We start from the raw sequence: 26,603 nt of genomic DNA, 5'->3' as shown, positions 1-26,603 counted from the left end.
ACACTTAAAAAACCCTTGCCTGTGTATATAAGATATGAACAAAGATGTTCACTAAAGTTCCCTACTGAAAACTTTGGAAACAACCAAATGACCATCAAAAGGGGAATGGCTAAAGAATATGCATAACTTCATAAAATACAATAATCAAAAGTAGTTCAAAACTAATTACATTGTATGTATCTATATGCATATAATCTTGAACCATTACTACATGGAGAAAAAATTACCAAGTAAGAGGTGTGATATAATTAACATAAAAATTCATATAAGGTAATACTCTATTCTTTAATACAGGAAAAAAACCTATATATATATGTATAAATATATGGAAAAGATCTGGAAGAATGCACTCCAAACTTCTAACAGATTATAGACTAATGGTCAAAGGGGGTTTTATCTGTAATACTCTAATTCTTTAGAAAGAATATATTAATATATGAGTTGTATAATTTAGAAAATACTTAAAATGTACAAATTTCCTAACTGGAATATTGGTAATATCCTATGACTCTCTGGAAAGATCTCTGGATATATTTTCCATGCTACAAAGTGTTGATATGATTTCCATCACATTCCTTCACATGTGATGGAAATCATATCATAACAATATCTTCCATATTTTATTTTTGGCAAAAGTGTAATCAGAAAATCATAATAATTCTATAGTGGTATTCTACAGTGGTATTACTGAGAAAAAAGGTTTTAAGAGCATTATATCTCAGTTTTCTTTTATTACCCAGCACTTCTAATGAAAAGAAAGCAAATACTTGGTATCAAAATCAATCTAAATGAAATTTAAAAGATTACTATTTTTGGCTGTGCTATTAAAAGAAAACTAATATTGGAACTGTAATTTAATAAAAGCATATACATACATGTGCAAATGTCAAAAGTCTGATATTGTATCCTAATTGAAAGAATAAAAGTCTTCCAGAATAGAAGAAAAAATAAAAAGTCTTCCAGAATAGAAGAAAGAAAAGATTCAGTACCATTAATGCTTTGCTTTTCTGGTTTAAATTATTAGTGAGTCCTCCAGAGAATATTTAAATGTTATGCCCACATGTTAAGAAATTTGAGTAAGAAGGAAAGTAATAAAGAGCTGGAAAATAAGTGCATTCCTAAGCTTGATATAATAATTTTGGCTTACCCCTCTATGATAATAAATTTAAAAAATCATATTTCACAATAATAATTCTACTTTAAATATTTATAGATAAGTCTATAAATTCAAGTCTATAAATTCTACCATTCAATAGTAGTTCTTCCAAGTTATCAGGATTTCGAGCAAGCTGTAGGATCAAAGCAGAACCCCGAACCTTGTCAGGAATATCTTCATATAATAACTCAATGTACTCATCCATGTCATTAATGTTAGCCACTTCATCAATCTGAAACAAAGGAAGAGGAAGGAAGTACTCTAAAAGAATAATGCTCAACAGAGCCAATGTCAAAGGAATGGTATTTTGCGATCAATAAACTGCCCTTGATAGTAAGAGACAAGTTTTCAAAGGCCTTACAGTTGCCATCCTTTTGTAGAGGGGGAAATTAGACCTTTGGGTGATAGGACTCCTGAGTGAAAGTAGTCATAAACCATATGATAAAATGGGATGTACATAAACTCTAAAACTGGCCTATTTATATTGATAAAGTATCTTAAATGTAATTCAAAATAGTATCTACCATAATAAATTAAACATACTTTAAAACATAGTAGAATAAGAATATTTAAAACATTTCACAACTTAGTTATCAAAATAAATTATGTCTAAAAGACACATCCAATAATTTTGCCTTTATTAAATACTGATTTTCTACCTTTTACAGGTAGTTTAAGTTCAACCATTTTTTAAAATTCCACATTTGTTTAATGTGATTGTATGAATTATTGATGGTAAAAAGCAATACCTTAGAATCAATTCTCTATTAGATAAAAATACAGTCTTACCTCCATTCCTTCAAAAGGAGGTGGATCTTTAGGCTTGCTTGATTTTTCTTTTTTTTCTGTAAAAAGATTTTTTTCTTATGAGAAGAGCAATGTTTTTAGGTTTCTGGGTAATTTTTATTTTCAGCAGCTGAGTTTAATTCTAGCTAAGTTGGGGATCTTCAAATGGGTAATTTATGAAATAACCTTTTTTCCAATGTATAAAAAATGTTCATCTATAATGCATTTGTTCTAATAAGGATATCACGGACAGTATAATAAAATCTATAAATAATCTCCAAGTTATGTCAGGTAGCAATTTAAACTTCCTCTTTGGCTAACATTTTAGGTATGCAAATAGCCAGACTTGCCAACAAGAAGCAAAATACTCCATTTTGAGTTTTCTTTCTTTTCCTAATTCACATTTAAGAATAGGAAAATCAATAAGGCAAAGAAAAACTCATGAGTTGAGTAATATAAAAACTAAAATAAAAATTAACAAAGGAAAAGGAAAAGAAATAACTTGGATAAAGTTAAAAAGCTAAAATACAGTTGCTGATTTTTTAAACAAAATTAGGATCATAAATTAAAAGGCAAATATTTAATATTTGTGCTAATTTAATCCTCACTTGTTCCCAAATGAATTAAAGAGGTATTCAAAGGTGTTGAACACAACTCTGAGTCATTTTTTATGTTGAATTATTTGATTCATAGCAGAACTTCATTTTGTAAAAAAAATTATCAAAAATGCTTCACTGCTCTGATCTGCGTCAAAAATCTAAGCAATGAATGTACATTAAAATAAGTTCAAGTAGTATCAAATTTTTGATTCTATAATTAGCAAATGTTTTACATATAATAGGAATTAGCCCTGATTGTTTTCAGAGGAAGGTAGCCGTTATGGACAAAGTTATGTTTTCTTTTGTTTTTTTTTTTAAAGTGGTTATTATTATTTTTTTAATTAATTTATTTTTGCTGTGTTGCGTCTTCGTTTCTGTGTGAGGGCTTTCTCTAATTGTGGCAAGCGGGGGCCACTCTTCATCGCGGTGCACGGGCCTCTGACTATCGCGGCCTCTCTTGTTGCAGAGCACAGGCTCCAGACACGCAGGCTCAGTGGTTGTGGCTCACGGGCCCAGTTGCTCCGCGGCATGTGGGATCCTCCCAGACCAGGGCTCGAACCCGTGTCCCCCGCATTAGCAGGCAGATTCTCAACCACTGCGCCACCAGGGAAGTCCAAAGTTATGTTTTCTTAACACCTAGATTTTTCCTCAAACAGATAATTTACTATGACAGTGATTTTAATTAAGCAAAGAAAAAAAAATACTTATGGTAAAGAATCACATAATCAAATAACTATTATTGTTTTATTTCAACCACTTTTAGGGCTAGGTTTCTGGTTTTGAAATAGTGAATATCAAGTAAAAAAGAAAGAAAATGGAATAGTTTTCAAAAATAAGTGTACAGGGCTTCACTGGTGGCGCAGTGGTTGAGAGTCCACCTGCCGATGCAGGGGACAAGGGTTCGTGCCCTGGTCCGGGAAGATCCCACATGCCGAAGAGCGGCTGGGCCTGTGAGCCATGGCCGCTGAGCCTGCGCATCTGGAGCCTGTGCTCCGCAACGGGAGAGGCCACAACAGTGAGTGGCTCGCGTACCGCAGAAAAATAAAAAATAAAAAATAAGTGTACATATACTATAGTATAGCATTTCATATATGCCTCCAAACATTAATATCCATATAGAGAAACATATTGATTTGAATTAATTTATCTACTTATGATAATATGAAAATTTCCTCATATTCCTCTAATTTCTGGGGAAGGAGGTAAGAAGACTGATTTACTCTGAAAACTCAGTGAAAGGGTTTTCATTTGTTTAAAGATATTTCATTACAAATGCCCTCGGAATTATATTAATTTAGCATTAGGAAAGATCAATTTTAACTATATTGTACAACCTACAATAAGTACACACACATCTTAAAGCAGCATAGAATTTATTTTTCTCACTTACTTATTGAAGCTATCTCTTATCATTTAGTAACACTGTTAACAGGAATATCGTATCAAAAAATAGTTAATAAAATTTTTGATAATATTTTCCTTATAGCACTTATTATTAATAATTAATAGGGATACACTGAGTGCCAGCTATGTAGTTGGAAACAATCAAATTCAAAATGTTCATTTTTGCTTTTAAATAAATTCACAGCTATAGTATGTTAGATACTATATACAGTGCCAATTAATAAAAGTATATATTAGGCACAAGGCATTTTATTTGCTGTGGATGGAGAGAGAAGACTGGTTAATCTGAAAAAAGTCCAAATGAATTTTCTCTTTCATTTTTCTATTTAATACAATCAAAACTTAAGTATAAGTTATTTCAAGGGTATCATATTTTAGAATTCACCAATGATAAAAGAGAGATATATGTAAACTTAAAAAATACTATGAAATGGAATAACAAACCACTGAATAATCTGAGATGACTTTCCATTCAAATGTCTGTACTCTTGTTTTGTTTTGGGTTTGGATTATTCGAAAATGTCTTCTATAAATAATCAACTGCTTAGCTCTAATATTTTAATGGCTTGGTTCTTTTATGAGGTAATTAAAGATAGAAGAATGGTAACAAAAAGACATTTAGGAATGAAAAGGTAATTTTTCCTAACAAAGATTCACAAAACTTATGCATATGACATATATTTTAACATTTAAATAAGAAATCCAAATTATCAATTAAATGTCAATAAAAAATTTAGAAAATATAAATCTAGTTGCTGGGTAGAGAAAACAGGTTTTCTGCTCCCAATTTTCTCCTTTTATTATTCTAGAATCAATATGGTATTTGCTTTTTTATTCTTTATTTCAGCACATGTGTACACACACAGTATGAAACAGATCATTTTGGAAGCATCTAACATAAAGCCTGGCATGTAGGAAACTAGTATGTTTCTTTATTATTTCATTCACTTACTTAGAGCACTGGCAAAAGAAAACTCACCATTCAAACATCAAAAGTACAAACTATAGTCAAACAACTCTGGTTTTACATTAAAAAGTTAGGAATTCTTCTGCTTACCTTTTCCTGACACTGAATCACGGCGGTTCTGGAGATAGTACAACAGCTGTTCTACCTCATTTAGCTTTGAGGGATGAATGAGTTTACATTCTTCAACCACCTTTCGTGCCAGGGAAGTTATATCTGTGTTGGCATTGAGACTCTTAAGACGAATGCTGCAGGCATATCAGAATTTTCCAACTCAGGTATTATTAAAATAAGTGATAACTCAAACAATACTTCTTTCAAATAATTTACAGAACATTTAAATGTACCTAACATAGTCTCTTTTAGTAAAATATAATAAAGTATTAGATATAATTAGGCTTAGAAAAAAATGCAAAGCAATGATTTTCCTTGAGCTGGACAAATAAGATAACAAAAGGAATGGTAAAATCTACATCTGACTCTTCTAGGCAGGATAGCATATCCAGAGAGCTTGTTTTTAAAGTCTTTCTGATATCACATAAAGTTTTTAATTATTATTAGATGTGAAAATCCATACTGCCAAAAATAAATCATTTTCTTGACCATATTCACAGTCATTTTCTTTTCAGTTAGGGGTAAGACACAATATTAATATATTTGGATTCGGTTGTTCTGATGGAAATTATATAGAAGACACAAGAAAAAAAAGTAGGATGCATTTTAAGATCTATATGAGTACTGCTGAAGAACAAATGAATATAGTTATAACTGTTAGTACATTAAAAAGAAAGACAAAACAGGTTCTCCCTCCTTTTTAATTTAATCCAGGGGATTCACTGGAAGGTCAATAAGAAAAGGTTGTTCAAAATCTGGAAACAACTACCAATTTACATGGATTCATGGCACCAAAGAAAGCTATAAGGACATAAAATTAGGTTCAGGGTGAAGACTCAAACTGGTGGCAAAAGATTCTTGCAAAGCAGATGCATTCATGCAAAGCTTAGATTCAAAAAGAGAAACATAAGAAAGTAGCCACTATGTTGAAATACTTCTTAGTGAAGATGGCCAATTTTTGGAGACACTCAAGGTATTAGAGGCAACAGGGACAGAGACCTCAGAAAAATGTCCTGCACTTAGCATCTGTGAAATCATTATTCAGATACAGATGATCTCTCCTGAAACAAGTCTAGTAAAGTGATTTGAATACTGTTCACAGCTTTGCAGTCATCCTCGAATCTGGTCCTCTTGGGATCTATAAGCTACCTAATAGCCTTTAATAAATTCCTTTTATGCTTGAATTTTCTAAAGTGGCTTCTAATGTCTGTAACAAGAACCCTAGCAATACTCTGTCCCTTTATTTTAATTTTTCTCTAATTTATTTTGCTGTTTAAGTTCCTAACTTTTAAATCTTTTAAACTGTTTAATATTTTTGTATAACTTTAGCTGCCCATCAGAAAGCAGAGATATAAAGAAAAGTCTGTTCAGAGAAAAACTCTCAAAAGACATCTCCACGTTTAATTTTAACAAGGAACTGGGAAATCTTGAGTTTCCATAAATCTGATTGAGAAGAAGCACAAAAGAAACTCTATAAACATGTATTTTTGAAATTTTCCTACTAGTTTTTTTAGAGCAGTTTTAGGTTTACAGAAAATCTGTGCTGAAAGTACAGAGTTTCCATATATGTCCCCACTACCCTCCCCCAGTACAGTTTCTTCTATTATTACCATCTTGTGATAGTGTGGTAACTTTGTCACAATTGATGAATCACTATTGATATATTATTAACTAAAGTCTAAGTATACATTGGGGTTCACTCTTTGTATTGTATAGTTCTGTGCACTTGGACAAATGCATAATTTCATGTATCCACCATTAAAGTAGCATACAAAATAGTTTTGCTACCCTAAGAATGCCCTGTGCTCCACATATTCTCCCCTCCCACTCCCGAACTCCTGACAACTTCTAATCTATTTTTACTTTAGTTTTGCCTTTTCTAGATGGTCATACAGTTGGAATCATACAGTATATAGCTTTTCCAGTCTGGCTTTTCATTTAGCAATATTCATTTAGGTTCCTCTGTGTCTTTTCACAGCTTGATGGTTGATTTCTTTTTAGTGCTGAATAGCACTTGACTATATGGATGCAGCACAGTTTGTTTACCCATCTGCCTACTGAAGGATATCTTGGTTACTTACAATTGTTGACAGTTATAAATAAAGCTGCTATAAACATTCATGTGTAGGTTTCTGTGTGGAAATACATTTTCAGCTCATTTGGGTTAATATCTAGGAGCACAACTGTTGGATCATATGGTAAGTGTATGTTTAGCTTTGTAAGAAACTGCCAAAATGACTTCCAAAGTAGCTGTACCATTTTGTATTTCCACCAGCAATGAATGAGTTCCTGTTGCTCTACATCCTCACCAGCATCTGGTGCTATCAGTGTTTTAGACTTTACACATTTTAATAGGTGTGCAGTAGTATCTTGATTTAATAAAGCAGATTTTTTCTATCTGTTTTTAGATTTATTTTCTATCAATATATATATTAGCAATCTGATTCATCCAAGTAACAGAAAGATTCTCTTCTGTTAGTGTGTACATCTCTCTCCTAAATCCTTCCCTTGTTAAAAGAGACAAAGAAAAAATATGTAAGACTAGAATTTTTAGAAAATGTCAGCTGTATGTTTACTGATTATTTCTAAAATAAAAAAATAGGCCCCCTTCATTAGGCAGCCCATGCCTATTAGTAATACCAAAAACTCATACCAAAAAATGCCCATATTGGGCTTTCCTGGTGGCACAGTGTTTGAGAATCTGCCTGCTAATGCAGGGGACACGGGTTCGAGCCCTGGTCTGGGAGGATCCCACATGCCGCGGAGCAACTAGGCCCGTGAGCCACAACTACTGAGCCTGCGCGTCTGGAGCCTGTGCTCCGCAACAAGAGAGGCCACGATAGTCAGAGGCCCGCGCACCACGATGAAGAGTGGCCCCCGCTTGCCACAACTAGAGAAAGCCCTCGCACAGAAACGAAGACCCAACACAGCAAAAATAAATAAATAAATTTTTAAAATGCCCATATTATTTTTGGACCTAAACTATAGATTTCTCATAATGAAATGTTCAGAAAACTGGGACTCTGTTGAAGGTGAGCTTATACATTCCTTTATCCGACAAGGGAGAATGAAATACATGTCTTCTGGACCTGAGCCATAGCACTGACTACCACAATTTAATGACAGTTTCATTTCACACCTATCTCAATCTATATGAGTGTCCCCCTCAAAACCCAGCTGACACCATTGATAAATCCTCTTGAACTATGAACAAACCATATTCTCCTTTTGCTCCCACAATATGATTCCTCTGCAAACCTTGAGCAGCCAGGTTGAATACCACAAAGTCGGGTTACAGAGGTTTTTCCCATACTGATGTTTAAATCCACTTACACTAGCCAGTTGGTAGTAACTCTTTCCAGGTGGCTGACTCTAGTGAATGTACCCCTTGTCTAGAAAGCCTACAGATTTTCAAACAATAACAACATTCTCACTTTTTTTTTTTTTTTTTTGCGGTACGCGGGTCTCTCACTGTTGTGGCCTCTCCCGTTGCGGAGCACAGGCTCCGGACGCGCAGGCTCAGCGGCCATGGCTCACAGGCCCAGCCGCTCCGCGGCATGTGGGATCCTCCCGGACCGGGGCACGAACCCTTGTCCCCTGCATTGGCAGCTGGACTCTCAACCACTGCGCCACCAGGGAAGCCCTCACTTAATTTTAATTGAATAAGGCTACTGACTACACCATTAAAAACTAAAAACTAAATTTCTCTCATGAAATGTGGACGCATGAGGTTCTAAAGGCAAAGACCCCTAATCTGCTAGCTTTTCTTTGGAAGTCAAATTAATAAAATCTCAAGAGATGTTACTTTCTCAAAATGTACAAAATTTAGGCAGCAATAACAAACACACAAATGGAAGAAAGTGTGAGAGAACACAAAATCTGTGAGCATGTGAGTTAAAATCTACAGTGTAAGTATGTATGTGTGCATGTGTATATCTCTTCAATCTAGTGGATTATCCAAAGACTCATTTATTTTTAATGAATTATCTGTGTAATTTAGCCTTTTAACCCAAATAAGAAGAGAGACTACAGATCTTAATAAGACAGTAGGTAGCTTCTCTCTTCAGGTTTCTATACAATGAAGTTTCTTAATTGAAACACTATAAAAATTTGGGGCCAAATAATTTTTTGTTTGTAAGTGCCTATCTTACGCATTGTAGGATGTTTCGCAGCACCCCAGCCTCTATCCACTAGATACCAATAGCACCCTCCAGTTATGAGAACCAAAATGTCTCCAGGTACTGCCAAATGTCCCCTGGGGGAAAAATCCTAACCAGCTGAGAACTACTGCTATATATTTAAAATGTAGTGCTGTTCAGTGTGCTAAATACTATCACATGCACTTCTAGCATCCTGAATACACTTAATACCACCAAAACACACTAACTTTTTAACTAGTTCCCAAATCAAAATTATCTATGGGGGGAAGAAAGTTGGGAAAGAATACTAGGTGATCTCAGACCCTCTCTACTTCCATAAAACTACGGAAGGAGCGCAAGATCATCGCCAGAGCAACTGAAGACTTATGAAGAAGGCCAGTTCCCAAGGGACTCCTAAAAGTACTATGAAAGCAGGAAGGAAAGTGTGTAGAACATTGGGAGACCTAAGCTCAATTCATTTAGTCAGAAAATGCTTGTCCTATTACTAATATCTTTCACAGCGCTAGATTTTTAAGGGATGAATTCAAGGTACATGCCCCATTTGTGAATTCTGGATGTCATATCACTTTCTGTAATTCCAGGGAAGAAAGAACAACACAGGATCCCCTAAGATACAAAGTTCCTAAATTAAGCTAAAAAGTCCTATATAAACATATCTTTTATAGTTGATTTCACAAGTTATATTCTATTATATGCATTTACTAAATGGGATAAATAAGAATAGGTATTTTTCATTAGGTTCCAATTATGCGCACATAAACATGATTTTCTCTGGAATATACTCTATATTTATAATTTAATATAGTCTCTGCTTCACTGAGATAATGTATGTCTGTAAGAACACCATAATCATTTATCATCTATGCAAGTTTAAATAACATCAGATTTCTATAAAGTTTACTACTTTCAAATGTGCACAAATGAAGAAAACTTACATTTTTTGGCATTCCTTTCGTTCTCCCAACATGGGATCCCCCATTTCTCCAAGAATGGTAGCTTCCACTTCATATTGAACAATGAGTGCTTTTTCTGATGGATGTACATCAATATTTCCTCCTTTAACTTTCCTATTAATATAAAATAGAAACAGACATAGCTACATTAAAAGCTCACAAAACATGCAAGGTTTTTATCTAGTTCCTAGTTCCAAAAACATGTGCGCTAGATTAACATATGCATTTAAATCAGATTTACTCTTGACTTGGACCAAGAAATAATTCTTTTTCTCCAACTCTGTAAACTCTGTACTGTACATGTAATTCTTGGTCTTGCAGAAAGTACCTTTATGAATAGTTCTGAGAAAAAATACATTTACACAAAGAATCATGCATAATAGCCAGTGAATAAAACAAACAATTAAGATGGTTTTGGAGAGAATAACCTCAACCAAAAGTCAGCAATTCAAAACCAAAGGTAGCTACCCCAAAATTTATATTTAAAAAAATAAACTGCCCAATAATTGGCCCATTAACTGTATCACAGAATGACATGTATTATCTAAACTGCAAAATAATATTGATTATGTATTATCTTACATAATTATATAAATTGAATTAGTACCTAAATCATTCTTCAAATCACACACAAGTTGTGTAACAAAAAAGCATTTATAGGTTATATTCTATAGTCACAGATCTCAAATTATAGTGCCATCAGTAGTTTCAATAGAAAGATTGTATATACTTTGTCCCCAGACCCCTACAGTTATAGAACAATTTTTTTTAATTGAAGTATAGTTGCTTTACAATATTATACTGGTTTCAAGTGTACAACATAGTGATTTTATATTTTTACTTTGGCTATAATCCTTGTGCTGTACATTACATCCTTGTAACTTATTTTATACCTAGCTATTTGTACCTGCTAATCCCCTTCACCTATTTTGGCCCTCGCCCTACACCTCTCCCTTCTGAGGACTACTAGTTTGCTATCTGTACCTCAGAGTCTGTTTCTGTGATGTTATATTCGTTGATTTGTTTTATTTTTATATTTTACATATAAGTGAAAACATACAGTATTTGTCTTTCTCCGCCTGACTTATTTCACTAAGCATAATATCTTCCAGGTCCATCCATGTTGCCACAATAATGAATTAATCACTACTTGTTATTGGCCACTTTAGGATCTGATAAAATGAGTTTTATTAAAGGAGATTAAGCAATGGAAACAAGCAAAATTTCCCACTGTAGTCCGAGCCAGCTAGCTGGCTAGTGAGGTCTTTTAGCCTAATGGGAAGGAATAGAAATATGACAACACCTTAAATTCCAATAAACAGAAACTCAAAGCTTTTCCTTCAGTTAGGAATAATTGGCTTATTATGCATATTTTCAATGTAATTTTTAAATTTTTTTTCACCAGAATTCTTTATTACAACAAGGGTAAGGCTCTTCAGTCTGTATTAGGACAATGATTAAGAGTCAAGTGTAGAGACAGAGTAGGAAATCAAATATACAGAAGCTAGAGTCTAGGTAGGTCAGCAACTAAATTGACAGTAAGACATACAGAACAAAGCCTATAAAGAATAAAAGCAAAAACCAGGTAGGCCAGTAAAAAACAGGGAGTTGGGTTATTAGATATATACACACATATTAAAGAGAATGGTACAGCTTCCAAAAGATAAGATAAATGCATACAAGTTCAGACTAGCAGTCAAAAGCTAGAGAAACCACAGGAATCAAGAGAGTAAGTAAGAGAGCTGAAAAACATATGTAATGTATCATTAAAGAAACTAATTATAAAGAGAACTAGATATTTGCTTCCTGATGAAATGGAGAGCAACCCCAGTACTGAACTTCTTATATAGCAGAGTGTAACTGTATCCAATTGAAGAGAATCATAAGGATGAAATGTAAGTGCAGATCCTAAGAGTAACCTTATACCAACACTTTCAAAGAGGGTCTTCCACATATTAACAACTGACGGAAAAGCATAATTGTTATCCTCTGGTCTGATATTTTGCCTTTCTCCAAAGAAATCAAATAGTTCAAAGAACCTCACTATTGCTTTTCAGCTTTCATTTGCTTTTTTCTTTTCTGTATGTGTGTTTTAAAGAATTTAATTAATTTTATAATATTTATTTTTTATTACTAATACAATTTATGCTTACTGTAAAAAAAAACACAGAAATTAGCAAAGAGAAAAAATAAACTGAAAAAGTTAGAAGAAACCAATTGTTACCATTTAGCACATACACATCCAGACATTTTTCTATCTATATGTAAATAATATATAATGAGAGAATGTCAGCTCTAGAATTTCTTTAAAGAGGCTTAAGGGTAGCAATCTGGTAGAGTTAAAACTACATTTGAAGAGCAATTCACATAAGGTTGACACAAGTATTAAATGTTTATATCATTGTGGGGGCTGATGGAGATTATGGGATGGATAAACCTCTTCCCTGTTCCCCTTGGCACTGCCACTGAATATATAAAATACACATATTACCAACTAAGCTCATATTATATATACTGTGTGTAACATACTTTCCAAAATTACTATATAATGACTTTAAAAGAATACTTTGCCTTTAGAACTTCATATAGTCAAATACTAGATACTCCATTTGTTGAACACCTTAATTCTTTTTTTTTAACATCTTTATTGGAGTATAATTGCTTTACAATGGTGTTAGTTTCTCCTGTATAACAAAGTGAATCAGTTATACATATACATATGTTCCCATATCTCTTCCCTCTTGAGTCTCCCTCCCTCCCACCCTCCCTAACCCACCCCTCTAGGTGGTCACAAACCACCGAGCTGATCTCCCTGTGCTATACGGCTGCTTCCCACTAGCTAGCTATTTTACGTTTGGTAGTGTATATATGTCCATGCCACCCTCTCGCTTTGTCACAGCTTACCGTTCCCCCTCCCCATATCCTCAAGTCCATTCTCTAGTAGGTCTGTGTCTTTATTCCCGTCTTAACCCTAGGTTCTTCATGACCTTTTTTTTTTTTTCTTAGATTCCATATATATGTGTTAGCATACGGTATTTGTTTTTCTCTTTCTGACTTACTTCACTCTGTACGACAGACTCTAGGTCTATCCACCTCACTACAAATAACTCAATTTCGTTTCTTTTTATGGCTGAGTAATATTCCACTGTATATATCACCTTGATTCTTTATTTCTAACTTACATTGCATGAAATTTACAAGATTCCCTCACAAAACGTTCAAAACCATTTGCAGGACAATTGGCTGATTTACAAAGTAGTTCTCTAAAGGCTCAAAACATTTTGTAATTCAGTTACTCTATATTTACGAATGATATAAATATTTTTAAATTGACAAACATGGTTTCAAATTCTATTTTGGTTGGTAAAATATTCCAGCTTTTTGGACACAATTATGAATTATGTCTACATGCAACCTGTGACAAGTACACATCTGCTATTGATAGCTGATTTAGTATGAAAAATTGCTTTTACCATAGCAATGTGCCTCATCAAAATTTATACTTGTATTATCACCACAAAATGAACAATTTTATCTTAAATGCTATACTTCTTTTTTTTTTACATCTTTATTGGAGTATAATTGCTTTACAATGGTGTGTTAGTTTCTGCTTTATAACAAAGTGAATCAGTTATACATATACATATAACCCCATATCTCTTCCCTTTTGAACCTCCCTCCCTCCCACACTCCCTATCCCACCCCTCTAGGTGGTCACAAAGCACCGAGCTGATCTCCCTGTGCTATGCAGCTGCTTCCCACTAGCTATCTATTTTACGTTTGGTAGTGTATATATGTCCATGCCACTCTCTCACTTTGTCACAGCTTACCCTTTCCCCTCCCCATATCCTCAAGTCCATTCTCTAGTAGGTCTGTGTCTTTATTCCTGTCTTACCCCTAGGTTCTTCATGACATTTTTTTTCTTAAATTCCATATATATGTGTTAGCATACGGTATTTGTCTTTCTCTTTCTGACTTACTTCACTCTGTATGACAGACTCTAGGTCCATCCACCTCATTACAAATAGCTCAGTTTCGTTTCTTTTTATGGCTGAGTAATATTCCATTGTATATATGTGCCACATCTTCTTTATCCATTCATCCGATGATGGACACTTAGGTTGTTTCCATCTCCTGCCTATTATAAATATACTTCTAAACTGAATTTAACATGGCATTCATAATGATGTCAGATATTTAACAATTGCGACAATGAACTTTAAATGCTTTATTTGGAATCCATGAATCAGGTGAGAAATAATTTAGCCCATTATTAGAATTAACTGATTTACTATTTGTAGCATCTTATGACATTGATATTAAACTTATATCTTTTAACTGTCTGCAAATTTCTTGTACTAATGGAGCCTTCTTAATAACAGGTCTACTTCACCTTTTTTTTTTTAACCTGCACAAGAAAACTGGAACCAAAAATGTGCTAAATTGATTTAGAAAAAGTTTTGCTTTTTTAATCTCAATATGAAGTCATGCTTCACAGACTGATATAAGATATACCTTTCTTTATCTACATGTGATAATTGTCACCTTCAGGCAGAGTATTCTTAACTACTAACTTCTAAAGTACATCCTGATGTTTCTAGACTTCATGTGGTCGATGATATCATTATGATCCCTACAACAGATAACAGATGCTGACTAACACTGTGCTCCATATTCATCATCAATTTCCTAGAGAAACAAAATTTATCCCTTTATTTTTCATTAACAGGTTTTTTTAAAAATTATTGCTGTCAAAAGGGTTTATTACAGGTTTGTGTTCAAGACTGTGATGTAGGAGGTTCCTGAACTTACCTCCTCCCATAGACGCACTGAGTCTATACCATCTATGAAACAATTTCCTCTGAATGCCCCCCCGCCCCCACCTTGGGACTTCCCTGGTGGTCCAGTGGTTAAGACTCCATGCTCCCAATGCAGGGTGCTCCCAATGCAGGGGGAGTCCACACACCACAACTAAAAAAAAGAAAAACAAAAAACCCAAACTAGCTGAGCAATGCCCACAAATTGGGCAAACAAGAAAACGCACATTGAAGCAAATAAGAGAGACTGAGACAAAATCTTGCCATAAACCCCACGTCTGGTGTGGAGACCCACAACTGGGCAAAAACTCACACCTGAGCTGCTACTTGAGGAATGAAGGATTTGAACCCTACATCTGGAACCCAACTTTCAAGACCTACACCTGAGAAACAAGCCCCCAAAACATCTAACTTCCATGAGACCCCAGTGGCTATATCAAAACAGTGAAACAGTTCTTAAAGGGCTTGCACATGCAAGCTCACCCACCCTAAAGCCTAGTGCAGAGGCAACTGACTAAAAAGCACCTAGACTTTCTGTTAAAAAGGATTATTTGTTTATCTTAAAGGGTCAGCCTGAGGGGCCAGCATCTAATTTAGCATATGAGTCTACTGAAATACACAGGATGGAGGCTGTCAGGTTCCATCTTTATGCTCTCCAGATCACCAGTATCTCCCAGAAAAGAGCTTGTACTGCTGTCTTCTGGTGCCCTGATTATTGCAGCTGCTGCCCAGGGGACACCTCTAGATCACCTGACTCTGGTGGCCCTCAGGGCTTACGTTCCCAGGTCCCACAGGACCATAACAGAGAAAGGGAGTTCTTAACTGGCTACCACTCCCAGGGCACAGCAGAGAGACAACAGACTGAGGCAACCAATCTTTCTATGAAAGAGATCTGTTAGCTTATCTTCATAGCTGTGGACTTAGCGGCAGGCTTCTAATTAAACACATCTAAAGGCTGACTGTCATCCTCTCCAGAGACCTGGGAGAGCACTCTCCCTCTGTCCCACTCCAGAGCACTAGTATATCCTGGAGGAGAGCTTGTACACTTATCTGGTGCCCCAGTTTTTGTGGCTGCCACCCAGGTGATCACCTGGTTCTGGTGGCCACTGGGGCTTGTATTCATGAGTTCAAAGAGACATTAGTGAAAGAAAAAAAACAGTTATTAACTGGTTATTACCCCAGGACTCAGCTCAGAGGGAGCACTAAAAATAAAGTAGGCTACTTGGGCAATCACTAAGGTCTGAAAGACAACCAAGAGCTAGGCATGGTTGAATAAAAAGGTTCATCTCCTAAACAAGACCACTCCTTCCAGAATGGGAGGGGTGGCTGTTTTATCTAATGCATAGATACCAACACAGAGTCAAGGAAAATGAAGAAACAGAGGAATGTGTTTCAAGAACAAGATAAAACCTCAGAAAAAGACCATAATGAAACAGAGATAAATGATGTATACGATAAAGAGTTAAAAGTAATGATTGTAAAGATGCTTGCTAAGTTCAGGGGAAGAATGGATGAACAAAGTGAGAATTTCAACAGAGATAGAAAATATTAAAGTACCAAATGGAAGTCACAGAGTTGAAGAACACAATAATTGAACTTAAAGATACAACAAAGGGCTTCAACATTAGACTCGATGAAGCAGAGGAAAGGATCAGTGAACTCAAAGACAGGGCAACGGAACACACCCAGAGAAGTAAAAAGAACAAAAAAGGGGTGAAGACAGCTTAAGGGATTTATAAGCTAACATCAAGCAGACCAACATTTGCAATAGAGGGGTCCTAGAAGGAGAAGAGAAAGGGGCAGAAAACTTATTTTAAGAAATAATGGCTGAAAGCTCCATTAACCTGAAGAAAGAAACAGACATCCAGATCCAGGAAGTCCAGAGAGTTCCAAAAAAAGATAAATCCAAAGACAGCCACAATAAGACACATTATAATTAAAGTGTCACAAATCCAAGACAAGGAGAGAATCTTAAAAAAACAGTAAGAGAAAAACAACTTGTTGTGTGCAAGGGGAACCCCCATAAGACTATCAGCAGATTTTCAGCAGAAATTTTGCAGGCCAGAAGTAGCAAAATATATTCAAAGTGCTGAGAGGAAAAAACTGCCAACCAGTTTTTTTTTTTTTTTTTTTTTTTTTTTTGCGGTACGTGGGCCTCTCCCATTGCAGAGCACAGGCTCCGGACGCTCAGGCTCAGTGGCCATGGCTCACGGGCCCAGCCGCTCCGCGGCATGTGGGATCTTCCCAGACTGGGGCACAAACCCATGTCCCCTGCATCGGCAGGTGGACTCTCAACCACTGTGCCACCAGGGAAGCCCTGCCAACCAGTTTTTAGTCTACACAGCCAAGTTCTCCTAGTGAATTGAAGGAGAGATAGTTTTCCTGAAAGATTTATGAAAATATAAATCTCACTGGTAAAGGTAAATATGTTGTAAAATTCAGAATAATCTAAAATGTTGTAAAGGTGGTAGGTTGATCACTTATAAAGCTAGCATGAAAGTTAAGAGATAAAGTAGTAAAAATAACTATAACTACAAACATTTGTTAAAGACACACAAGATTAAAAAAATGTAAATGGTGACATCAAAAACGTAAAATGAGGGGAGAGTAAAAATGTAGAGCTTTAGAATGTGTTCAATCTTAGGGTGTTAACAACTTGAAATAGACTGTTATAAATGTTCTTAAATAAGCCTCATGGTAACCACAAAGCAAAAACCTATAGTAGATACACAAAAGATAAAGAAATCTAATGACACTAGAGAAAATCTACAAATCACAAATGAAGAGAGCAAGAGAAGGAGGAACAGAGGAATTACAAAACAGTCAGAAAACAATGAACAAAATGACAATAAGTATCTACCTATCAATCATTACTTTGAATGTAAATGGACTAAATTCTCCAATCAAAAGATACAGAGTGGATAAATGGTTTTAAAAAATGACCCATCTATATGCTGCCTACAAGAGACTCACTTCAAATGCAAGTACACACTCAGATTGAATGAAGGAATGGAAAAACGTATTCCATAAAAATGGAAATCAAAAGAAAGCTGGGGTAGTTATATTTATGTTGGGTAAAATAGACTTTAAGATAAAGACTGTAATAAGAGACAAAGAAGGGTATTATATGATAATACAGGGGTCAATCCAATAAGAAAATAAAACATTTGTAAATATTTATATGCCCAAAATAGGAGCACTTAAATATATAAAGAAAATATTAAAAGACCTAAAGGGAGAAATACACAACAATACAATAGTAGGAAGAGACTTTAATACCTCACTTTCATCAATGAATAGATTACCTAGACAGAAATTTAATAAGGAAACATTGGCCTTAAATGACACATTAGACCAAATGAACTTAACAAACATAAACAGAACATTCCACCCAAAGGAACAGAATACACATTCTTCTCAAGTGCTCATAAAACAGTCTCAAGCATAGATCATATGTTAGGCCACAAAACAAGTTTTAATATTTTTAAGAAGACTGCAATCGTATCAAGTATCTTTGCCAACCACAATAGTATGAGACTAAGAATTAATTACAAGAAGAAACTGGAAAATTCACACATAAAGTTTCAGCACATACTACTGAACAACCAACGTGTCAAAGAAGAAATCAATACCTTTAAACAAGTAAAGGTGGAAATACAACACACCAAAACTTAAAGGATACAGAAAAGCAGTTCTAAGAGGGAAATTCATAGAGATAAATGCCTACACCAAGAAACAAAAAAAGATCTTAAATAAACAATCTAACTTTACATCTTAAGCAATTGGAGAAAAAATAACAAACAAAGCCCAGAGTTAGTAAAAGGTAGGAAAAAACAAAGATTAGAAGGGAAATAAATGAAATAGATACTATAAAGACAACAGGAAAGATCAATGAAACTAAGGGGTGGTTCTCTGGAAAGGTAAATAAAATTGACAAACCTTTAGCTAGGCTAACCAAGAAAAAAAGAGAGGACTCAAACACAGGCGTACCTTGCAGATATTGCAGGTTCAGTTCCAGATCACTGCAGTAAGGTGAGTATCATTATAAAGCAAGTCATGTGAATTTTTTGGTTTCCCAGTGCACATAAATGTTATGTTTACACTATACTGTGATATACTAAGTGTGCAATAGCATTATGTTTAAAAATCAATGTACATACCTTATTTTTAAAGATATTTATTTCTAAAAAATGCTAAGCAGCTGCGCCTTCAGCAAGATATAATCTTTTGCAATAGTAACATAAGTGATAACTGATCACAAATCACCATAACAAATATAGTAATAATGAAAAAATTTGAAATATTGGGAGAATTACCAAATGTGACAGAGACAAGAAGTGAACAAATGCTGTTGGAACAATGGCACCAAGAGACTTGCTTGGCTCAGGGGTGCCATAAACATTAACTTATAAAGAATGCAATATCTGCAAAGTGCAATAAAGCAAAAGGCAATAAAACAAGGTATGCCCATAAATAAAATCAGAAATAAAAGAGACATTACAATTGTTACCACAGAAATATAAAAGATCTCAAGAAACTACTATTAAAAATTATACTCCAACAAATTAGACAACATAGAAGAAATGGATAAATTCCTAGAAACATACAACCTCTCAAGACTGAATCATGAAGAAATAGAAAATCAGAACAGACTGATTCCTAATAAGGAGATTAAAACAGTAGTCAAAAACCTCCCCCAAAAAGCCCAGGACCAGATGGCTTCATGGGTGAATTCTATCAAACATTGGAAGAATTAACACCAATCCTTTTCAAACTCTTCTCAAAAACTGACAAGGAAAGGACACTCCCAAACTCATTTAATGAGGCCAGCATTACTGTTATATCAAAACCAGACAAAGACACCAAAAAAAACAAACCTGATGAATACAGATGCAAAAATCCTCAACAAAATGCTACAAAACTGAATTCAACAATACTTTAAAACAACAATCATACACCATTATCAAGTGGAATTTATTCCAGAGATATGAAGATGGTTCAACAAACACGAATCAATCAATGTGATACACCACAAACAAAATGAAGGATAAAAGTCATATAATACCATCTCAATAAATGTGGGAAAAGCATTTGACAAAATTCAACATACATTTATTATAAAAACTCTCAACAAAGTAGGTATTGAGGGATGAAACTCAACACAATATAGACGGTATATGACAGGCCCACAGCTAACATTATACTTATGGGTGAAATATTGAAAGCTTTTCCTGAAAGATCAACCACAAGGCAAGGATGCCAAGTCTTGCTACTTCTATTCAACGCAGTATTGGAAGTGGTAGCCAAAGTAATTGGGCAAGAAAAAGAAATGAAAAGTATCCAAATCAAAAAGGAATAAATAAAGCCATCACTATTTGCACATGACACGATATTATATAAAGAAAATCCTAAAGACTCCACCAAAAAACTGTTAGAATAAACAAATTCAGTAAAGTTGCAGGATACAAAATCAATGTATATAAGTTAGTTGCATTTCCTTACACTAATATGAACTACCAGAAAGAGAAATTAAGAAAACAATCTCATTTACAAACGCATCAAAAAGAATAAAATACCTAAGAAATAAATTTAACCAAGGATATGAAAGACATTTATATTGAAAACCATAAGACAATAATGGAATAAACTGAAAAAGACTCAAATAAATGGAAAGATATTCCATGCTTATGAACTGGAAGAATTAAAATTGTTAAAATGTCCATACTATCCAAAGCAATCTAAAGATTCAATGCAATTCCTATCAAATTCTCAATGGCATTTTTCACAGAAATAGAACAAAAAAATCCTAAAATTTGTACAGAACCACAAAAGAGCCTGAATAGCCAAAACAATCTTGAGAAAGAAGAACAAAGTTGGCAGCATCATGCATCCTGATTTTAATCTATATTACAAAGCTACAGTAATCAAAACAGTATGATATTGGCATAAAAACAGACACACAGATCAACAGAAAAAATAGAGAGCCCAGAAATAAACCCACACATATATGGCCAATTAATTTATGACAGAGGAGCCAAGAATATACACCTGGGAAAAGACAGTCCTTTTAATAAATAGTGTTGAGAAAACTAGATGGCCATATGCAAAAGAACAAAACTGTACCGCTATCTTATACCATACACACAAATCAACTCAAAATGGATTAAAGCCTTAAATGTAAGACCTGAAACCATAAAATTCCTAGAAGAAAACATAGGCAGTAAGCTCCTTGCCTTTGGTCTTGGTGATCATTTTTTGGATCTGACACCAAAAACTAAGGCAACAAAAGCAAAAATAAATGACTGGTACTACATCAAACCAAAAAGCTTCTACAGAGCAAAGAAAACCATCAACAAAATTAAAAGGCAACCTACCAAATGGGAGAAAATATTTGCAAATCATATATCTGATAAGGGATTAATATCCAAAATATATATATAAGGAGCTCATACAACTCAATAGCAAAAAACCAATCTAAGCAAAAAATGGGCAGAGGATCTGAACAGACATTTTTCCAAAAGAATATATATAGATGGGCAACAGGTACATTACATAAAAAGGTGTTCAACATCACTAATCATCAGAAATATAAAATCAAAATCGCAATATCACCTCACACCTGTTAGAATGGTTATTATCAGAAAGTCAAGAAATAACAAGTGCTGGAGAGAATGTGAAGAAAAGAGAAGCCTGTGAACTGTTGGTAGGAATTTATATTGGTTCAGCCACTATGGAAAACAGTGTGGAGGTTTCTCAAAAAAATTGAAAATTGAACTTCCATATGATCCAGCAATTCTGTTCTGGGTATTTATCCAAAAGAAATGAAAACACTAACTCTAAAAGATATATGTACCTCCATGTTCACTGCAGCATTATTTACAACAGCTAAGACATGGAAGCACCCTAAGTGTCAATCAATGGATGAATGGATAAAATATACATATATCTGTGTATACACCCACCCCCACCCCACACACACACTGGAATATTATTCAGCCATAAAAAAAAAGAAAATTTTGTCATTTGCAACATGAATAGAGCTTAGGGCAATGTGCTAAGTAAAATAAGTCAGAGATAGAAAAACAAATGCCATATGATCCCACTATTTATTTTTATCTAAAAATAAAGCAAAACAAACAAAACCTGAACTCACAAATACAGATAACAAATTGGTGGTTGCCAAAGGTGGGAAGTGGTTGAAGTGGATGAAGTAGGTGAAGCTGGTAAAAAGGTATAAACTTCCAGCTATACAATAAATGAGTCCTGGGGCTGTTATGTACAGCATGGTGACTATGGTTAATAATACTATATTGTATATATGAAAAACTGCTAAGTGAGTAAATCTTAAAAGTCTCATCACAATAAAAAGGTTACTGTATAGTGACAGATGTTAACTAGACTTACTGTGGTAATCATTTGGCAATATATACAAATACTGGATCATTATGTTGTACAAATGAAACTATTTTAATGGTATATGTCAATTATATCTCAATTAAAGAAAAGATTTCAACTCAATAACCTAATTTTCCACCTTGAGGAACTAGAAAAAGAGCAAACTAAACAACAAGCTAGTAGAAGGGAGGAAATAATAAAGACAGAGATAAAAGAAATAGAGAATAGAAAAGCAATAGAGGAAATCAACAAATTAAAAGTTGGTTCTTTGAAAAGTTCAACAAAATTGACAAACCTTTAGTTAAACTAAGAAAAAAAGACAGAAGACTCAAATTACTAGAATTGGAAATTAAAGTGGGACATTATTACTATTATCTCTGACCTCACAGAAATAAAAAAAAAATACTATGAACAACTGTAAGCCAACAAAGTAGATAACCTAGATGAAATGGAAAAACTGCTAGAAATTCACAAACTACCAAAACTGACACAAAAGAAATAGAAATTCTGAATTCCCCCAAAATAAGAGGTTGAATAAGTGATCAAAACTTCCCAACAAAGTCCAAAACCAGATAGTTTCACTGGTGAATTGTACCAAATTAACACCAATCCTTCTCAAACTCCTCCAAAAACTAGAAAAAGAGGGAACAGTTCTTAATTCATTTTATGAGGCCACCATTACCCTGATACCAAAGAAAGACAAAGACGCCATAAAAACAGAATATATTTTTTAATATAATTTATGAATATCCTTTATGAATACTGATGCAAAAATCCTTACCCTTCTGAAGCTTATAGACCAGCAGGAAAGACAAACAATAACAATAAAATAGTAAGAATGAGAAAAGACAAGGTATTAGCTATCATGGAAGCTAGCAGGTATATCTGACCTGGATGGCAGATTGTGGGGTGGGAAAGGGCAGCTCAGGAAATACCTTCTAGAAAAAGTGACATTTAAGCTAAAACAGGTAAGATGAAGAGTTAGCTGGATAAAGAACAAGGCAAATACCAGGCAATGGGAAGGGCACTTGGAGTCTAACACTGAAACACATAGGGATCTAAAAGAAGTTATTTCTGTAAGCCTGAAGTATGGAATTGTTGGGGGCAGGAGGGGAGCAGAGAGAGATGAAGCTGAAAAGGTTGGTGCTGTAACTCCAAGAGCAATGGAAAGCCATCAGAGAGTTTTAAGAGGCAAAAAACAAAACCCACTAGATTAACTGTCTATTTATTTGTGTGCATATCTGACTGAGGATATGAACTGTGTCTATTTAATCATTTCCTCAGTGATCAGAACAATGCTAGGCATGGTCTAACTATTTGGTAAGTATGTATTAAGCACTATTGAATCAGAACACTAATGGGTAGCAGAACAAAAAATGAAACCTCATTTTTGATTCTATAATCTATTACACATGTAAACTTATAGAGACTAGAGATTCCTCAGTGATAGCTACAATGAAACCACTGAAATTAAATAATTAAAATTAGAATGAATCAATTAGATTGAAAACATACTGCCCTCTTGTTAAAAACAAAATAATAAAAGTAAAAATATTGCAAAAGGAATGAATATATGTAATTACTATCAAAGAATCAATCATTAAAATGGAATGTTCTGTCATATCGTAAGCCATCGGGCCTATATGATTATATGTTGGATGCACATTTCTAAACTGAAAGCAGGCAATGCAAACTATTTATATTGTCAAAATTAGACAAAATTGAGAAGTGTATATTTCAGCCTTTCCAGATTCTGACCTTATTTTACTTCAAACATTATAGTGACTTGTCTGATTTTTTGGTTGAACTCCACATAATTTAGCTTTAAAAGTAAGCAATAGGTTGCGAACTACAAGTCACAGGATGCCTAAGGGACCACAGGATACCAGAATCCTAAGAAAAACTATTTTCTGGCACAACTACATTACATGAAAATAAGCTAATGATGTAATAGTGACTCTTTGCTCTAGAACAACCTTGATTTTAAAGTTGAAGGAGAAAGAATTTCTTGTTTTCTTCTTTCACCAAATTTTCAATCAAGATATTTTAAATGACCAATGTAAGTAAAATGCAGTGAGGAAATAAATGCTGACTATATACTTGTTATGATTACATATTCTTTTTTGAAATTTTTACTGATAAGCTCTGGTTATGTAACAGTTTCAGATATATTTCTATAAAATGGGACAGGCAGGCAATATATGCTTCAGGCCTAAAAAGACAGTGAATACAGTTGGTTGCTTGATTGATTTTACAATAATTTCAATCCCTTTTAAGAGTCTATTTAAAGGTTAGATCTTTCTGTGATGATCAGGGCCCTGCCAAGCTGGGATAAATACGTTCAGTAAAAGTATACTATGAATTGAAATGATGCCACCACCTTACATGCATGTTTTATCTTTTTAAAACATTTTCATATTTGGTCCTCATACCTATCATAAAGTAATACTTGCCCCATTTTTAGGTAAGGAAACTGAGTCCAAAAGAATACATGTGACTTTCTAGGGTATTTGCACAATCAGTAACAGGGACTTAGCTAAAAATGGAGACTCCTAATTAAAATATTTTTTTGTACTGGATCACTGCTAACTCTTGGTCCAGCGAGAGTTATTCTTTTTTGAGGGATGATCTTATCTTTGACCTGAGTCAAATAAATAATCCCAACAGATTACATTTTTCTTTAAGGAGTAATTGATACTACATATATTTTTAAACTAAAGAAATGATGGCCTGTTTCATGTCAAGCTCCTGAACAAACCTCTTGATAATTACCAACCTCCTACAAAAATTATACTGTATACATGGCAGTGAAATGGATGAGGAAAGCAGAAATAAACTGGAAAGCAACATCTCAATCCAGTCTCCCATTAATTAAAAGCCACCACTTCTTTCCCCTTCATTTCAAAACCCCATGGCAGTGAACCCCAAATTGGAGACATAGTACAGAAGCGCCAGAAGACTTCAGTTCCAGGCTCCCACAGGATTTATCTATTAAAGGAAAATGGAGAGTCGGAGTATCGGGGAAAAATAGGAAGACGCAGTTTACTCCGCCCTTCGTTCCTCTACCCTGAACAATGTAATGTAGCAAGGAAACCATCTGCAATGCTGTCAGGGCCCCGCTGAGTCAGGTAAGAGGCTGGAGAAACCCGCACCCCCTAAGGGCCCCTTCCTCTTTTTAATTCACCTTTCCCCCCCCCTCCCTTTCCGTGATTTCTCCCCTGTCTCCCACCCCTCTTGTAAGCTTTGCCCAGTGACATCTCACGGCCAACCCAAGAACCTTTTAAGAATAACCTCAGGGTCCGGGCAAGGAGGGTAGGACCGAGCCTTGGGGGGTCGTCACCTTTTGAGGTATCTGGCGTCCTCCCCCTGCATGGCGGCGGCGACGGCGGCGTGGGGAGGATGGGGGTGTCTGAGAGAGGCCGGCGGGGCTATTTCCGGGGACGCTGGCCAAAGTACCCCACACCCAAAGGCGATGACAGTCCTGAGGCCTGCGAGGCGGGGCAGCTACAGCGCTCTGGTTACCAGGGTGAAGCCGCCGGCTCCTCCCACGGCTCCTAGGCCCCAAAACGCTGGCGCTGCCCAGACCCGCCCAGAGCGGCCTGTATGAGCTCCGCCTCAAAGCGCATGCGCCTACTCCGCGGCGCCAATACGCGCAGGCTCAGTATGCGGTGCTGGCCTTTGGGACTAATCTGACGCACCCTGGAGCGGAACGTGAAGGTATTTGCAGCAGATTTCAGCGCTCGTGGTTAAGGAGTGGCTCCGTGGTCACCGCCCCCTTGAGGATGGGAATTGAAAGAGTCATCCCGGTCAGTCGAATTGATATTTCAGGTCCTTCGCTTGAAAAGAGGGAAAGGAAATCCGTTAACCTTTTAATTAGAGAATGCTCTAGAGCAGTCAGGCCCTCGGCTGGTAACCTGTAAAGAAAGGTTTGTATTTGGGGCATTGTGGAAAAGGAACTGCGCTGATTGCACTGAGAAGCTGGAACTTATGCAGATAGGCTGACCCTTACGAAATGAATACAATTAATATCAACTTTGATCGAGGGGCAAATCTCTCACTTCCATTTTGGTATCCTAAATCTAGAATGCACCCCTGCCCCGCACACACACACACACACACACACACACACACACACACACACACAGCTCCTGAAATTACAACTCCTAAACCATCCCTAACTCGGGCTACGTTTGGAATCATTTCCTCTAAGACAGGCAACTGTTGGCAATTCAGACCATAGGGCCAAAGGGCTGTT

At 35.3% G+C, this 26,603-nt stretch overlaps 1 protein-coding gene across 3 annotated transcripts in view; it reads right to left on the bottom strand.

Moving 5' to 3' along the window:
* KIFAP3 (kinesin associated protein 3) overlaps positions 1-25,833 on the bottom strand; it is a gene marked incomplete at its 3' end in the record, with an annotated part of 158,551 nt that extends 132,718 nt beyond the window's left edge. For 2 of the 3 annotated variants that reach the window (XM_082862992.1, XM_082862993.1), the window contains exons 1-5: positions 25,689-25,833; positions 10,119-10,250; positions 5,003-5,157; positions 1,946-2,001; positions 1,247-1,388 (exon numbers count right to left, since the gene is read on the bottom strand). In XM_082862992.1, the coding sequence (XP_082719118.1) occupies positions 1,247-1,388; positions 1,946-2,001; positions 5,003-5,157; positions 10,119-10,250; positions 25,689-25,720 (517 nt within the window). In that variant the 5' untranslated portion in view covers positions 25,721-25,833. Of the gene's footprint in view, positions 1-1,246; positions 1,389-1,945; positions 2,002-5,002; positions 5,158-10,118; positions 10,251-25,688 lie in introns of those variants that run through there. The other variant, XM_082862994.1, reaches the window with a different exon arrangement.
* Positions 25,834-26,603: the final 770 nt, after the last annotated feature.

Source organism: Leucopleurus acutus (assembly GCF_964270905.1).
Source record: "Leucopleurus acutus genome assembly, chromosome: 2".
NCBI classification, from domain to species: Eukaryota; Metazoa; Chordata; class Mammalia; order Artiodactyla; family Delphinidae; genus Leucopleurus; species Leucopleurus acutus.
This window is presented reverse-complemented; position numbering and strand designations above follow the sequence as displayed.